Source organism: Oncorhynchus tshawytscha, linkage group LG19 (genome assembly GCF_018296145.1).
Source record: "Oncorhynchus tshawytscha isolate Ot180627B linkage group LG19, Otsh_v2.0, whole genome shotgun sequence".
Taxonomy (NCBI): Eukaryota; Metazoa; Chordata; class Actinopteri; order Salmoniformes; family Salmonidae; genus Oncorhynchus; species Oncorhynchus tshawytscha.
In genome coordinates, this window is record NC_056447.1 from 43,976,816 (window position 1) to 43,994,973 (window position 18,158).

At 43.5% G+C, this 18,158-nt stretch overlaps 1 protein-coding gene across 2 annotated transcripts in view; it reads left to right on the plus strand.

Annotated features, from left to right (window-relative positions):
* Window positions 1–18,158, plus strand: part of nav2b (neuron navigator 2b) — a 143,198-nt gene that overhangs the window by 89,195 nt on the left and 35,845 nt on the right. For both annotated transcript variants that reach the window (XM_042301720.1, XM_042301721.1), the window contains exon 11: window positions 4,281–4,406. In XM_042301720.1, coding sequence (XP_042157654.1) covers window positions 4,281–4,406 — 126 coding nt within the window. The remainder of the gene's footprint in view (window positions 1–4,280; window positions 4,407–18,158) is intronic.

The window sequence follows — 18,158 nt, forward strand, 5'->3', positions numbered from 1 at the left end:
TTAGTCAGCAACTGGTCTGTCCAACTCAGCTTCAATAGCTGCCTATAGATCCAATCAGTCGGCCTCGAAACACTCAAAAGAGTTATCCTTACTAGGAAGTGTGGCTGCTATTTAGGGCTTGTGCTTATCAGAGGAAATTCCGGCTGTTTGTTAATGTTAGTGCTGCCAGGCTTTGCATGTAATTGGTACTTCCTGATCTCTGAGATGAAAGGTGCTTTGATTAAGGTTGGTGAGTGTCTTTCACTCATCACTCACTGGGTCGTTCCACGAAATTAGTGCCTTTTGCATTCCTTTGATATTTTAAGGAGAAATTGTGCACAAATATTGAAATGTAAAAGCCTATTATATTAAATAATGTACCCTTTTAATATAGACCATTTCCTTTTGGAAGGTGAACCGTCGGCTCAGTCAGAGGTCCTGAGCAGGTTTGGAGCAGGTTTTCATCAAGGATCTCTCTGTACTTTGCTCCGTTCATCTTTCCCTCAATCCTGACTAGTCTCCCAGTCCCTGCCTCTGAAAACATCCCTACAGCATGATGCTGCCACCACCATGCTTCACCGTAGGGATGACGCAAGGTTTCCTCCAGATGTGACGCTTGGCATTCAGGCCGAAGTGTTCAATCTTGATTTCATCAGACCAGAGAATCTTGTTTCTCAGGGTCTGAGAGTCCTTTAGGTGCCTTTTGGCAAACTCCAAGCGAGCTGTCATGTGCCTTTTACTGAGGAGTGGCTTCCGTCTGGCCACTTTACCATAAAAGCCTGATTGGTGGAGTGCTGCAGAGATGGTTGTCCTTCTGGAAGGTTCTCCCATCTCCACAGAGGAACTCTGGAACTCTTTCAGAGTGACCATAGTTTGGCCGGGCAACCAGCTCTAGGAAGAGTCAGGGAGGTTTCAAACTTCTTCCATTTAAGAATGATGGAGGCTACTGTGTTCTTGGGGACCTTCAATGCTGCAGAAATGTTTTTGTACCCTTCCCCAGATCTTTGCCTTAACACAGTCCTGTCTCGGAGCTCTACGGACAATTCCTTCAACCTGGGTTGGTTTATGCTCTGACATGCACTGTCAACTGTGGGACCTTATATAGACAGGTGTGTGCCTTTCCAAATAATGTTCAATCAATTTAATTTACCAAACGTAGACTCTAATCAAGTCGTAGAAACATCTCAAGGATGATCAATGGAAACAGGATGCAACTGAGCTCAATTTCGAGTCTCATATCAAAGAGTCTGAATACATATGTAAATAAGGTATTTATTTTATTTTTAATACATTTGCAAACATTTCTAAAAACTTGTTTTCACTTTGTCGTTATGGGGTACTGTGTGTAGATTGATGCGGAAAATGTTATCAATTTTAGAAAAAGGCTGTAAGGTAACAAAATGTGGATAAAGTCAAGGGGTCTGAATACTTTCCAAATGCACTGTATGGTACTTTTGTGTGTCACTGTTTGTCAAATCAAATCAAATTTTATTTGTCACATGCGCCTAATACAACAGGTGTAGACATTACAGTGAAATGCTTACTGACAAGCCCTTAACCAACAAGCAGTTTTAAGAAAAATAAGTAATAAGTAAAAAATAAAAGTAACAAAACATTATGTACAAAATAAATTACAAATAACACGAAAAAACACACAGTAGCACAATTGGTGTCACATCTACTCCCTCTCCTCCCCTTCGGTGTTCAACATCGCTGGTATACTAACCACCAATCCTGGGGACCATCATTACGCACACCTGGGATCCATCATTACGCACATCTGGCATCAATCATTACACGCACCTGCACATCATCATGAGGCACACCTGGACTCCATTACCTCACTTATTACCTTCTCTATATCTGGCACTCCCTTAGGTTCATTCCCCAGTCATTATTGTTCCTGTGTTTTTACAACACTACTGTTATGTTGTCTTGTTCCATGTTTGTTGTTTTATTAAACATTTCACCTGCACCTGCTTCTTGACTCACAGCATCTTCGTTATAATTGGTTAGGGGACCGTAAAACGGCAGCCATCTCCTCCAGTGCCATTATGTTTGTCTTGGGGCTTTTAGTGCCTTCAGTTTAGGGTCTGCACCTTTTGACGAAGTTAGTGTGCCAAACAAAAAGTAACGAATTAAACCAGGACAGGTTAATCAGTGGTCACATTAACCTTTTGCTTTCCTTAAGCCTGAAATTAATATTTTCAACAATGATGTGTGAGCTGTCATCATCTATACACACCAAAGCCATTAATATACATGGTTATAAATGACTCTGGTACACACAACACTACAACAATGGTAACATCATCCTTTACACTTTTGGTTTAGAAAACCCCAGGTTAGCTCTCCTAACAGTTAAAGATAGAAAATGCTTTACTGTAACAATACCATAAATATCTTAGGAAAGTAGTATTACAGGCTTGGGAAGCAGTTTTACATGTTTTATGAGGCATTTTAAACAGTGAGACACTTACCCTTGATTTCCTGTCACACTTTAAGACGAGCTGACGCTCCCTGTGTTGCCTGGATTAGCATGAAACCGTGCTGGGGGTTATGTAAAGTCACAGGGATGATGGTAAAGCTATGCTTTCAATGGGGCTGCCTCAATGCATTTATCTCACCCTAAACTGGTAAGCCTGTGGCGTTGCTCTGGGCTAAAGGTATGACAATAGCCCCCTAAATGGTTAACTGAAAATGGGTAAGTATGGCGAGTCACTTGGTGTTGACTGAGAGCAAATGAGAATGTTTATTTAGCTGCGGAGGTGTGAGTGTCTCGTACGCCCTCCGCATACACTGCTGAGATGATTTTGGCACGTTTTTGTTTTATATGTTGTCATATCTTCAGTCTACAAGCTTCAGTCATGTCAAACCCCAACCTCTCCACCTGCAGGGATGGTGTGACCATGCTGAACGCCTGTGCCATATTCTTTTATTAGGTTGACAGGATATATTTTCTTTGTTTTTTCTTTTTGAACTGTCCTATTTGCTCTGACATCACACGCATACTATGTGGAATAACAACATTAGTGTGAGCAGATGTTTAGGTTGAAACACTAACAAACCCTGACCACTTGTTGTTTATGATATGAACCAAATAAATGTCTGTGACTCTCACCGTGCATTTTCATGATAACATACCTCATGGTTCTTCTATATAGGGGTCAGGAAGTCAGACACATTATAAAAGTAGGTAACAGGATTGTAATGTGTTTGTCACGCCCTGGCCATAGAGAGGGTTTTATTCTCTATTTTGGTTAGGCCAGGGTGTGACTAGGGTGGGCATTCTAGTTTCTTTATTTCTATGTTTTTTATTTCTTTGTGTTTGGCCGGGTGTGGTTCTCAATCAGAGGCAGCTGTCTATCGTTGTCTCTGATTGAGAATCATACTTAGGCAGCTTTTTCCCACCTTTGTTTTGTGGGTAGTTATTTTCTGTTTAGTGTCTGCACCTTACAGACCTGTTTCGTTTCTCACTTTGTTAATTATCATGAACACGTACCACGCTGCGTTTTCGTCCCCTCCTTCTTCATGCAACGACGAGCGTTACAGTGTTTGAGGTTGTCAGTGAAGTGGATTAGTACAGCCTGCCATGGTGATGCACAGCAGAGACAGGGACAGGGTCAGAGACAGGGTCTGAGACAGGGACTGAGAGTGGGTCTGAGACAGGAACTTAGACAGAGACAGAGAAAGAGACAGGGTCTGAGACTTAGACAGGGACAGAGAAAGAGACCGGGACAGAGATGGGGACAGGGACAGAGACTGAGACAGAGAAAGAGACAGGGTCTTAGACAGGGACAGAGAAAGAGACAGGGACAGAGACTGGGACAGAGAAAGAGACGGGGACAGAGACTGGGACAGAGAAAGACTGGGGGACTGAGACTGGGACTGAGACTGGGACTGAGACTGGGACTGAGACTGGGACTGAGGGGACAGAGACTGGGACAGAGAAAGAGACCGGGACAGAGACCGGGACAGAGACGGGGACGGAGACGGGGACAGAGATGGGGACAGAGACGGGGACAGGGACAGAGACTGGGACAGAGAAAGAGACAGGGACAGAGACTGGGACAGAGACTGGGACAGAGACTGGGACAGAGACTGGGACAGAGACTGGGACAGAGACTGGGACAGAGACTGGGACAGAGAAAGAGACAGGGACAGAGACAGAGACTGGGACAGAGAAAGTGACTGTGACAGAGGCTGAGACAGGGACAGAGAAGAGAGAAGAGGGCAGACACAGAGATTGAGACATGTACTGAGACTGTGACTGACAGGCCTGTTGTGTTGTGTGTCTGCAGCTACATGGCGGACGGTGGGGTGGGCATGTACACACGCCGCCTCAACCGCCTGCCGGATGGCATGGCTGTGGTTCGAGAGACACTCCATCCTAACAGTTCCAAGGGCCAAGGGGACGCCACCGACAGGTATGTCACCACCACCACCCCTTACCCTGTCACTTAACCTCTTGCCTAGTTAAATAAAGGTTAAATGAAACAATTAAAAATAAATAAAACCTCACTCCACCTGCAGTGTCTGGGTCAGGTGAGGCTTCTGTACAGACATCCAATTGGATTAGTCTGGAAGCAACAAAGCTGCCATTGTTGGGAGGCTGAGTCTGAGGGAAAACAGAGTGATTGTTTTCCTCAGTGCCACAGGCTATGGACACACACACATGATAACATAGACACTCTACACACATGTACACATGTATTTTGTATTTTGCAGATGTGGTAGTGGCCTGAGGGAACACACTTAATGTGTTGTGAAATCTTTTATCAAATTCTATTTGTCACATGTGCCAAATACAACAGGTGTAGACCTTACCGTGAAATGCTTACTTACAAGCCCTTAACAATGCAGTTCAAGAAATAGAGTTGAGAAAATATTTACTAAATAAACTGAAGTAAAAAAAATCAAATTAAAAGCAACAGAATAAAATAGCAATACCGAGGCTACAAACAGGGGGTACCGGTGCCGAGTCGATGTGCGGAGGTACAGGTTAGTCGAGGTAATTTGTAAACGTAGGTAGGGGTGAAATGACTCTGCATAGACAATAAACAGCGAGTTGCAGCAAGGGGGGTCAATGTAAACAGTCCGCGTGGCCATTTGATTAATTTTTTCGAATAGGACTGGTGGAGTTATGTCATACATGCAGCTAACAAAAACATATGGAAATGTCTGCTCTACCCGAAATAACAACCAACTAATTGCAGCATTACTGCAAAAATGGAAGAGGAAAGTGGAAGGGGCAAAAGTACGAACTTGTCTGTCGGCCCTGTATTAAAGACCAACATTGGTTAAAGAGAACTGTAATAAATAAAAAAGTATACCAGTTTAATTTAAGGACCAAATGAAATGACGGCCTTGCCATATAGATTGCGAAATAGTTGGGAAGAGATTTTTGACTTACCGATTCCATGGCACATGGAACTGATATGCAAAATGGCGCCGTATTCAAAACTTAGAATTTTTTAATTTAAATGATTATACAAAATTCTTGCAACCAATAGAATATTACTTATATGGGGGATACAACCTTCCCAGCTCTGCAGATTTTGTTGCGAAGAGACAGGATCATTAGATAATTTGTTTTGGTACTGTCCATATGTAGCTTGTTTTTGGTCACAGGTCCAGGAATGGCTGAAGAATTGCAATATTTGCCTGGAGCTAACCCGGCAGATACCACTCCTGGGAGATCTGAAAAGTCATAGTCAATCGATCAATAATACAGTGGGGCAAAAAAGTATTTAGTCAGCCACCAATTGCGCGAGTTCTCCCACTTAAAAAGATGAGAGGCCTGTAATTTTCATCATAGGTACACTTCAACTATGACAGACAAAATGAGAAAAAAATCCAGAAAATCACATTGTAGGATTTGTAATGAATTTATTTGCAAATTATGGTGGAAAATAAGTATTTCTGGCTCTCACAGACCTGTAACTTCTTCTTTAAGAGGCTCCTCTGTCCTCCACTCGTTACCTGTATTAATGGCACCTGTTTGAACTTGTTATCAGTATAAAAGACACCTGTCCACAACCTCAAACAGTCACACTCCAAACTCCACTATGGCCAAAACCAAAGAGCTGTCAAAGGACACCAGAAACAAAATTGTAGACCTGCACCAGGCTGGGAAGACTGAATCTGCAATAGGTAAGCAGCTTGGTTTGAAGAAATCAACTGTGGGAGCAATTATTAGGAAATGGAAGACATACAAGACCACTGATAATCTCCCTCGATCTGGGGCTCCACGCAAGATCTCACCCCGTGGGGTCAAAATGATCACAAGAACGGTGAGCAAAAATCCCAGAACCACACGGGGGGACCTAGTGAATGACCTGTAGAGAGCTGGAACCAAAGTAACAAAGCCTAGCATCAGTAACACAATACGCCGCCAGGGACTCAAATCCTGCAGTGCCAGACGTGTTCCCCTGCTTAAGTCAGTACATGTCCAGGCCCGTCTGAAGTTTTCTAGAGAGCATTTTGATGATCCAGAAGAAAATTGGGAGAATGTCATATGGTCAGATGAAACCAAAATATAACTTTTTGGTAAAAACTCAACTTGTCGTGTTTGGAGGACAAAGAATGCTGAGTTGCATCCAAAGAACACCATACCTACTGTGAAGCATGGGGGTGGAAACATCATGCTTTGGGGCTGTTTTTCTGCAAAGGGACCAGAACGACTGATCCGTGTAAAGGAAAGAATGAATGGGGCCATGTATCGTGAATATTTTGAGTGAAAACCTCCTTCCATCAGCAAGGGCATTGAAGATGAAACGTGGCTGGGTCTTTCAGCATGACAATGATCCCAAACACACCGACCGGGCAACGAAGGAGTGGCTTTGTAAGAAGCATTTCAAGGTCCTGGAGTGGCCTAGCCAGTCTCCAGATCTCAACCCCATAGAAAATCTTTGGAGGGAGTTGAAAGTCCGTGTTGCCCAGCAACAGCCCCAAAACATCACTGCTCTAGAGGAGATCTGCATGGAGGAATGGGCCAAAATACCAGCAACAGTGTGTGAAAACCTAGTGAAGACTTACAGAATACGTTTGACCTCTGTCATTGCCAACAAAGGGTATATAACAAAGTATTGAGAAACTTTTGTTATTGTTTTCCACCATAATTTGCAAATAAATTCATTAAAATCCTACGATGTGATTTTCTGGAATTTTTTTCTTCTCATTTTGTCTGTCATAGTTGAAGTGTACCTATGATGAAAATTACAGGCCTCTCATCTTTTGAAGTGGGAGAACTTGCACAATTGGTGGCTGACTAAATACTGTTTTGCCCCACTGTTTGTATGTGTGTGTATATATATGTGTGTGTATATATATATATATATATGTGTGTGTATATATATATATATATGTGTGTGGGGGGAGGAATATATATATTTGCGAAAAAATATATGGGGGATTGGAGGTAATGCAGGCAATTACACTGATGGAAGCTACAATCTATCTGCAATATTAAAGCTGATCTGCCCGCTATAAAAAATTTAAAAATATAAATTATTCAGCAGTCTTATGGCTTGGGGGTAGAAGCTGTTAAGGAGCCTTTTGGACCTAGAGTTGGCGGTCCGGTACCGCTTGCCGTGCAGTAACAGAGAGAACAGTCTATTACTTGGGTGACTAGAGTCTTTGACAATTTTTTGGGCCTTCCTCTGACACCACCTAGTATATAGGTCCAGGGGCGTATGCACTACCCTCTGTAGCGCCTTATGTTTGGTTGCTGAGCAGTTTCCATACCAGGTGGTGATGCAACCGGTCAGGATGCTCTCTGGTGCAGTTGTAGAACTTTTTGAGGATCTGTGGACCCATGCCAAATCTTCACTTTTCCCCCTGAAGTGTTGTTGTGCCCTCTTCACCACTGTCTTGGTGTGTTTCTACCATGATAGTTTGTTAGTGATGTGGACATCAAGGAACTTGAAACACTCGACTCACTCCACTACAGCCCCGTCGATGTGAATGGTGGCATGTTCGGCCCTCCTTTTCCTGTAGTCCGCGATCATCTCCTTTGTCTTGCTCACGTTGAGGGTGAGGTTGTTGTCCTGGCACCACACTGTCAGGTCTCTGACTTCCTTCATATAGGCTGTCTCATCCTTGTCGGTAATCAGGCTGTTGTGTCGTCAGCAAACTTAATGATGGTGTTGGAGTCGTTCTTGGTCACGTAGTCGTGGGTGAACAGGGAGTACAGGAGGGGACCAAGCATGCACCCCTGAGGGGCCCCCCGTGTTGAGGATCAACGGGATGTTGCCTACCCTTACCACCTGGGGGAGGCCTGTCAGGAAGTCCAGAATCCAGTTGCAGAGGGAGGTGTTTAGTCCCAGGGTCCTTAGCTTAGTGATGAGCTTTGTGGGCACTATGGAGTTGAATACTGAGCTGTAGTCGATGAACAGCATTCTCACATAGGTGCTCCTTTTGTACAGGTAGGAAAGGGCAGTGTGGAGTGCTGTTGAGATTGTGTCATCTGTGGATCTGTTGATGCGGTATGCAAATTGGAGTGGGTCTAGGGTTTCCGGGATGAGGGTTTTGATGTGAGCTATGACCAGCCTTTCAAAGCACTTCATGGCTACTAACATGAGTGCTACAGGGCGGTTACCTTCGCTTTCTTGGCCATATTGATTATGGTGGTCTGCTTGAAACATGTAGGTATTACAGACTCGGTCAGGGAGAGGTTGAAAATGTCAGTGAAGACACTTGCCAGTTGGTCAGCGCATGCTCTGAGTACACGTCCTGGTAATCCGTCTGGCCCCACGGCCTTGTAAATGTTGAGCTGTTTAAAGGTCTTGCTCACATCAGCTACGGAGAGCGTGATCACACAGTCGTCCGCAACAGCTGGTTTGCTCATGCATGCTTCAGTGTTGCTTGCCTCGAAGTGAGCATAAAGGCATTTGGCTTGTTTGGTAGGCTCGCATCACTGTGCAACTCACGGCTGGCTTTCCCTTCGTAGTCCTGTAATAGTTTGCAAGCCTTGCCACATCCGACGAGGGTAGTTGGATTCAATCTTAGTCCCGTATGGACACTTTGCCTGTTTGATGGTTAGTCTGAGGGCATCGCCGGATTTATTATAAGCGCCCGGATTAGTGTCCCGCTCCTTGAAAGTGGCAGCTCTAGCCTTTAGCTTGTTTATATTGTTCCAAGTGGTAAAAAAAAGGATAGTGTAATCTAACAGCACCTGTTTGGCGCACATAATATGCACAAAGCGCTTGCTCCTTATCTTATTTTTCTTGATTGCCAGTATTTTCAACAACTATTCAAATTTATTCCACACATATGACTTCCCCTTTACCTGCTGAAAAACCAAACATTCACCCTTTTCCAGCTTATTTGTCACATCATGTGCATCCATTTTGCTGTCACATGTGTTCTGGTGTTAAGAGTTTGTTATAAACAATTTATTAATCTGTTTAGGATATGCTATAGGTCAGGCTCTATTGGCCACGCGCTCATGTATGCATCGCATGTACAAGGGTTGAGGAAATAGGGAATGTTTTTCCTAAACAAATGATGGATTTTGGTAACATATCTTTTCAGTCAGAAATGGTTATAGACTAATTATTTTGCAGGTTCAGCAACACAGACGGCGTGATAAACACTGCTGATGTTCTGTGGTGGTCGCTGAGAGAGACAATAATGACAGTCACTCGCTGTCATTATTTCTTAAGACAGTGCAGCAAGTCTGAGCCCGGCCCGGCACAATCAAATCAATTGAACTCCCTCTAGTCATCTGGGTGTCTTAATTACTTCATCAAACAGTGCACATAAAAACAAGCTCAGTGCATATAGTTGATTTGATTAAACTATATAGGATGTGTCTATATACGTAAAAATATATGTCAACATTTTTCAACCAATTGGTTGGTCGAAAAAACAGCCGACTCTCGGTCGACCAATAATTTTTTTTAGTTGAGGACAGCCCTAGAACTGTCCCTGTATATCAAATTTCAATCAAATGTATTTATAAAGCCCTTCTTACATCAGCTGATGTCACAAAGAGCTGTACAGAAACCCAGCATAAAACCCCAAACAGCAAGCAATGCAGGTGTAGAAGCACGGTGGCTAGGAAAAACTCCCTAGAAAGGCCAGAACCTAGGAAGAAACCTAGAGAGGAACCAGGCTATGAGGGGTGGCCAGTCCTCTTCTGGCTGTGCTGGGTGGAGATTATAACAGAACATGGCCAAGATGTTCAAATGTTCATAGATGACCAGCATGGTCAAATAATAATAATCACAGGGGTTGTCGAGGGTGCAGCAAGTCAGCACCTCAGGAGTAAATGTCAGTTGGCTTTTCATAGCCGATCATTCAGAGTATCTCTACTGCTCCTGCTGTCTCTAGAGAGTTGAAAACAGCAGGCCTGGGACAGGTAGCACGTCCGGTGAACAGAACAGGATTCCATAGCCGCAGAAACTGGAGCAGCAGCACGGCTGTTCTTCTTATTTCGTATGTCTTATTTTTATTTATTGTGTTTTTAGTCTAACTTATGTTATTTTACTACATTAATATTGATTACTGCATTGTTGGGTTTAGAGCTTGTAAGAAAGGTATTTCACTGTACTTGTGCCCTTGACATTAAAACCTGAAACTTCAGGTAAAGTTTGAGACAAAACAAAAAAGAGAGCATTACAACCTCAATAGAAACCTGCTTTTGTGCCTTTTTACCAATGGTTAAATGGAGCTGTAAAATTAGTTTCCAGAGGTTTTGCTCTGTAGGTGCTGTGGCTGACAGGAAGGTGTAAGCTGTGTAAATGTGTGTCTGTGTATCGCGATCCTCGGAGCCAGCATTGTTTCCCCTAGGATTTTTTTTAGCAGCAGTGGCAAGGTTAGTGTGGGGGGAGTGGGTGTGGCCAATGGTAAGGTTAGTGTGGGGGAGTGGTGTGGCCAATGGTAAGGTTAGTGTGGGGGGAGTGGGTGTGGCCAATGGCAAGGTTAGTGTGGGGGGGAGTGGGTGTGACCAATGGCAAGGTCAAATTGTTGCTGTTTTAAAGCTAATTTCCTGCAATTCTACACATTTTGCCATGGGACTGAGAGAAAATATGCAGTTTTAAAGTATTGTCCAGTATAAATTTTACTTTTAAAAGTTAATATTCTGCTTATATCTAAATAATGTTGTTGACTCGTCTTATACTCGTATTTGTGGCAAAAGCATAAATAGGCGGGGGGGGAAAAACACTTTAAACTGTGGTCTCAAACAGACCTTTCAAAAATGCTTGCTGTTTCCTTTTAGAGTATGATGTCATACTCCGGAGGAGGTTGAGCTGGCCATTCAGCGCTCTAGAAATGGATGAGCTGACTGTTATACGCCCACACCATTCTGTTGTTGAGGTACGCCCGCACCATTCTGTTGTTGGGGTACGCCCGCACCATTCTGTTGTTGGGGTACGCCCGCACCATTCTAACACAGAAAAGCTGCTTTTTAACATACTTAATTCCCATTTTTTGGAAGGAAAACTATTTCACTCATATTTTAAGTAACTATAGGTCATATTTCATAGCAATCTGGAAGCATTGGACAGTTACTTTAAAGCAAATTTGCTGCAATTCTGCACATTTTACCATAGCGTATGTTGTGTTCTTATGACATCTGAGTGACAAATTATTACAAAATATCTTTAAAAAGCTTTTAAGCTAAAAAGTTTTTATTCTGGTGGTTGTTAGTTCTCAAAGATGATCTTTATAAAAAATATATATAGCTACATTATAATTTCTACATACTTTATTTCGGGTTTCAGTTGTTTAAGTTGAAAAAGTATGTAAAAAAATATTTTTACATTATATTTTTGAGTGGCGGCCACGATTTAGGATCCGCCGCTGCCAAATGAATATAGGGGAAACACTGGCCAGTGTGTGGGTTTGGTGGACAGGGCTCTGAATAGCAGTCTCCTGCCTTGAGGCAGTCTGATGTAGACAGAGAACACTGTAACCAAGCACCCTATATGATTAGGTTCTTGTTCCCCAGCCGTTGCAGTTGCTAAGTCATCTTGTATCTGAGATACTGACAACGGTTCAAAAGCACCTACATTGTGTCTGATCTGACTTTGATTGATGCTCCGCTCTGTAATCTAAGCATGCTTTCTGAAGGGGGTTTTGGAAAGAGGTATTTTGAAGGAAGGGCTGTGTTTATGTTTCAGACAGAGATGTATCTGGTGTTTGATTTGATGTCTATACCTGGGAAAAATGACTACTAACAGATTAGTAGTTCCAGAGTACTTGTATTCCTCAAAACCTCTTTACATCCAGCCTGTTGGGCTATTTTAGCACTTGCACTGCATTTAGCTGGTCTGCCCACTCATTTCAAGTGAGAATCCACCCCATCAAAGCTACACCTACAGCACACTGTGAGAGGATTGGGCACCTGGCCAAAAATGCATTAGTATTCAGATGATGATCAGTAAGAGCAAGGCAGATACACACGCAGAGGAGTGGGATACCAGTACTGTATGTGTGAGAAGCAGAGTGAGCTGGAGGGGGCTTCAATCTCGTGGTGAGGAAAGAGAGAGGGGGGAGGATCATCACTGTCTCATTACAGTAGCTTCAGGGCTCTCCACAGTACGCATACACACACGCACGCACGCACACACATGCACACTTCAGCCGGAGAGAGAAGGGGCAGGGAGGGGATCCACTCCAGTCTGTGGAGGGAGCACAATGCTGAGAGAGTCTGCCTGCCGGGCTGTCGGGCCGGGCTAAGGCCTGATAGTGATCAGTGATAGCCCTGTGCTGTCTGGCTGGCTGGGACTGGGCTGTCGTCGCGGCTGTCTGTCTGCTGGCCTGCTTACCTGTTGAGTGCAGCTCCTTGGTGGGCAGTCTGGGCTCTAGACTCTGTCTTTGACACGCAGTGGGAAGGATAGACTGCATGCAACACAAAGGGACAGACTGGATACTGAGAACAATATGAGAACGAAGTGGAGAATTTAAGCTGAGAAGTAAGTGTTTTGCCTGTTTGTTCATTTGTATTGGAGTGTGTCTTTTGAATGTGAAGTGGAGGGAAAGTGCCTAGAGTTGGTGTGATGGTGATGTCATTCAGTCTGTTTGGTATTGAATACTTCCTGTCTCGTGTAATGTGATAAACAGTAAGTCATTCATTATGATCTCTGTAATCACAGCCTGTAACTCCAGCTGTGTGTGTGAATACAGTAAAGCCCAGAGAGGTATCCATGAAGCAAGCTAGATCCACTCAGGGGTTTCTAAAGCTAAGCAGATTCAGTTCACATTCCAGCTCAGGCTTCATCCGTATGACCATGGTGGATATTGCTTGTCCGCCTGCCTCTAACTCTAGCAGGCTTGGAACTATATGAGAACATACAGAAAGAACTTATTGGAGGGAATTAACATTATTTAGGCCTATTTGATTTGGCCCTGGGAAGAAGTAAAGAAGGTCACATTCCTCAGTGCTCTAGGGAAGATAGTACACAGTGCATCTGCAACATGAAGGGCTGCTACAAAAGGTTGAAGACCTCATATGGAGTTCACGTCAGTAGCTCCTGAATAGAAACCTATTGTTGACACAGCCTAGGCAGCCTATGATTTAGTACAGGATTCCTGAGGATACAGAGGACACTGTATGATATTGGCTGAAATATAGCCAAACACTGTATGCTGTGTAAAAAGTAACACCATTATTGTTACATTGTGTAGGAGTTGAATCAGAGAGACAGAGGAGTCCAGAGTGTTGTGAAAGGGAATTAGTGGTGTGTTGCATGCCCATCCTGGGACCTGTGTCTGGTCTGCTGGGTCCTGGCTATGAGGGGACTCAGCTAATACATCAGTGGGGAACCCATCTGCAAACACAATGTCTGACAGATAGGAAGAGAGATGGGGAACCTCATCTGATCAAGGAAGCCACCACTTCCCAGAGCAAGATCAACACAAATGATGCTTCAACATCAATGATCACAATGCTTTTTCACTGATGCTTGAATGGATGGATGCTGATATTTTTTTAAATCTTTATTTAACTAGGCAAGTCAGTTAAGAACAAATTCTTATTTTCAATGACGGCCTAGGAACAGTGGGTTAACTGCCTGTTCAGGGGCAGAACGACAGATTTGTACCTTGTCAGCTCGGGGGTTTGAACTTGCAACCTTCCGGTTACTAGTCCAACGCTATAACCACTAGGTTACCCTGCCACCCCATATATACCTTCTCCGCTATACAATCTCGTTTCCGAGCTGGTCATGGGTGCACCTCAGCTACGCTCAAGGTCGTAAACGATATCATAACCGCCATCGATAAGAGACAATACTGTGCAGCTGTATTCATTGACCTGGCCAAGGCTTTCGACTCTGTCAATCACCACATTCTTATTGGCAGACTCAACAGCCTTGGTTTCTCAAATGACTGCCTCGCCTGGTTCACCAACTACTTCTCAGAGTTCAGTGTGTCAAATATGAGGGTCTGTTGTCCGGACCACTGGCAGTCTCTATGGGGGTGCCACAGGGTTCAATTCTCGGGCCAACTCGTTTCTCTGTAAACATCAATGATGTCGCTCTTGCTGCTGGTGATTCTCTGATCCACCTCTAGGCAGACGACACCATTCTGTATACTTCTGGCCCCTCTTTGGACACTGTGTTAACTAACCTCCAGACGGGCTTCAATGCCATACAATTCTCCTTCTGTGGCCTCCAACTGCTCTTAAATGCAAGTAAAACTAAATGCAACCAAATTCAACCAATCGCTGCCCGCACCCGTCCGCCCATTCAGCATCACTACTCTGGACGCTTCTGACTTAGAATATGTGGACAACTACAAGTACCTAGGTGTCTGGTTAGACTTTAAACTCTCCTTCCAGACTCACATTAAGCATCTCCAATCCAAAATTGAATCTAGAATCAGCTTCCTATTTCGCAACAAAGCATCCTTCACTCATGCTGCCAAACATACCCTCGTAAAACTGACAATCCTACCGATCATTGACTTCGGCAATGATATTTACAAAATAGCCTCCAACACTCTACTCAGCAAATTGGGTGCAGTCTATCACAGTGCCATACGTTTTGTCACCAGACCCATATACTACCCACCAATGCGACCTGTATGTTCTCGTTGGCTGGCCCTCGCTTCATATTCGTCGCCAAACCCACTGGCTCCAGGTCATCTATAAGTCTTTGCTAGGTAAAGCCCCGACTTATCTCAGCTCACTGGTCACCATAGCAGCACCCACCCGTAGCACGCTCTCCAGCAGGTATATTTCACTGGTCACCCCCAAAGCCAACACCTTTTTTGTCCACCTTTCCTTCCAGTTCTCTGCTGCCAATGACTGGAACAAATTGCAAAAATCACTGAAGCTGGAGACTCATATCTCCCTCACTAACTTTGAGCATCAGCTGTCAGAACAGCTCACAGATCATTTCACCTGTACATAGCCCATCTGTAAATAGCCCATCCAACTACCTCATCCCCAAAGTGTTATTTTTTTTCTTCTTCTCCTTTGCACCCCAGTATCTCAAATTGCACATTCATCTTCTGCACATCTATCACTCCAGTGTTAATTGCTAAATTGTAATTACTTCGCCACTACGGCCTATTTATTGCCTTACCTCCCTAATCTTACCTCATTTGCACACACTGTATATATTTTTTTTCTATTGTGTTATTGACTGTACTGTAAGTTTGTTTATTCCATGTGTTACTCTGTGTTGTTGTTTGTGTCGCACTGCTTTGCATTATCTTGGCCAGGTAGCAGTTGTAAATGAGAACTTGTTCTCATCTGGCCTTCCTGGTTAAATAAGGGTTAAATAAAAAATAAAAATTTGTTTTAAATAACTTGATTGTTATTTAGAATCAGTTGGACATCCCAAGCCTATAAGCAAAAACAAATTAAATGCGTTTTAACTACCTTATGGAATGCAAGCTTCTTTTGTTACATCTCATCACTTAACCTCCTGCGGATAGGAAGAGAGGCCTCTTCAATCTCCTCAACACACTATTGTGAAACTACAGTGTGTTTGAATAGAGGTGTTTCACACCCTAAATTGTGGTAATTGAGTGCTTCAGACAACAGTCTTAATTATGCTTGAGAGGAATAACACCCTGGAGCCGATTGGCATGGAAATGAGCCGGTGACAAAAGGGAGCAAGGAAACGAGGGAGTAAATCCTACTGTCACCTCCTTAGCCCTCAGCATTGACTGGCTGCTGGGATGAATTATGGAAGTGAAGTTAACAAAAGAACACTCAATGCTATTGTGAATCTATTTGTGTTTGTTATTGTGGCATATCGTGTTGTGGATGTGAGTCTGTGAGCTGTCTTTGAGATTTGAGTGTGTGTGTGTGTATGTGTGCTTGAGTACATTCGCTCGTGTATGTGTGTGTGTAGCACTACTCCGTGCGGTGACCGCTAGTCCAGAGTCCGTCTCCAGCTCCCACATCCTCAGCAGAGTAACACTGGAACAATGAGAGTGAACTTGGCTTGGGTTCACATCAGAGATGTGACATCACACCCAGACCAGGACAGAAGAGCACGTAGCACATTATAACTCTGGGTCAAATGTTTTGCTGTTAGAAGCCAGCAGCCAATATTTTGCAAACAAACTGGGCAAATTGCACGTGCTGAGAAAATAGAAACAATTTGACTTAACTAATTCTGTAGGTCAGCTTGTCAAAGGAATTTCTTCTTGAATTTCTTTTCATTCAGAACAAAACAAGTGGAATGTTATTTTCCAGGACAGCTAAAATGACAGGATATAGTGGAAAATTGTTTAATTTCTCTCCTGTTTGATTACTCCACTGATTTGAGGGACAGGCACTTGCGTGTCAGAGAGAGAGAGAGAGAGAGACTGTCAAATCCGTTGAGAGAATGGTTGTTCAGCTGAATTCCTGACACTCCTATGGCTTTGAGGCAGCCATGTCATTACACACGACTGGCTTCAGAGGTTTGGGCTGCTAGCCTGCTAGCCTGCTAGCTTGGAATGTGCCGGCAAAGATAAATGTATAGCTATCCCACTTTTCTAAATATATCAACTAAGTTTTATATTTCATGCCTGTTTGTTTTTAACAGCTAAGGGGCTGCCTTTCTGTCGTAAATATATTTTTGTCAATTCAATGTCACTGGAAAGTGGAGAGATATTGGCATGTTCAGGGGGCTAGATTGGCTTTATTGCGTAATGTTGATGTTTTCTTCTGAGTTAGTAAGTCAGCCCTTTAAAGCTTGACCCCTGACCCGGGGATGTGACCCTGAACAATCCTCTTAAGGCTAAGCAGGGGAAAGAAAAGGATCCTCAGTGGAATGTACAAATAAGATTGGCTCAGGAAAACCCACCAACATGTGTCCTCCTAGACTTGTTGTCTTTATAAATACCCCCAATAATACACATTATCCACCTGGCAAAATAAGGCTGACTCTGAGCAGTTGGTTTGGGCAAATGTGGATTTAAAGCACTTCTTTGGTTAGCTGTTCCTAGATCATGTTAAAAGCTGAAGATTGTTTGAACATCTCAGAGGTAAAGCTGTTCTGAGATCTGTTCTGAGATCTGAGGCTTACCTTCCTGTGTTTGAAGGACCTCACAGGTTCTGTTCTGTTTTATCAGCTCTGACTTGGCTGTTTGGATCATGACTCAGAAGCTGAATTGGTGTTTGAAGTGCTTCCCAGGTTACTCCCCTATGTGGCTGTTCTGATGGTGGGTGTGTTTGTGTGTGTGTGTGTGTGAGGCCGCTCCCCTTAGTGTGTGTGTGTTTGGCTGGCTGCAGGGGGAGAGATCAGTCAGTCAGTGTGCTCTAGCGGAGAGAACTCAGCATACAGTGGAAGTGTACACATGAAGCTCTCTGTCATTCACTCCAACTTCAGCGGCTTCCCTCAGCGAGCTCCCAGCAGCTCCTACTACAGCGAAGGGATACCACCTTGGGCTGCTGCGGGCTCTATCAGGTATGGACAGACAGACAGACCAGAGTTACCTTTTGCTCATGATAATTTTCTTGTTTGTGGGAGAGAGAATAGAGAATCTTTACTTGTGGTGTTGTGTATCTATAAATTGTGTGTTTGTTGGAGTTTTGGTTTGAATTTAAAAACGGGTACATTTCTTATACATTTTTAAATGTTCAGTTTGTTTTTATGGTTTCTTTTAACATTTAGTGAATGTGTGACAAAACCTTTTAAAGGAGCTCCTAAAATGGCAACACGTCAAATGTTATTTGTCACATGCACTGAATACAACAGGTGTAGACCTTACCGTGAAATGCTTACTTA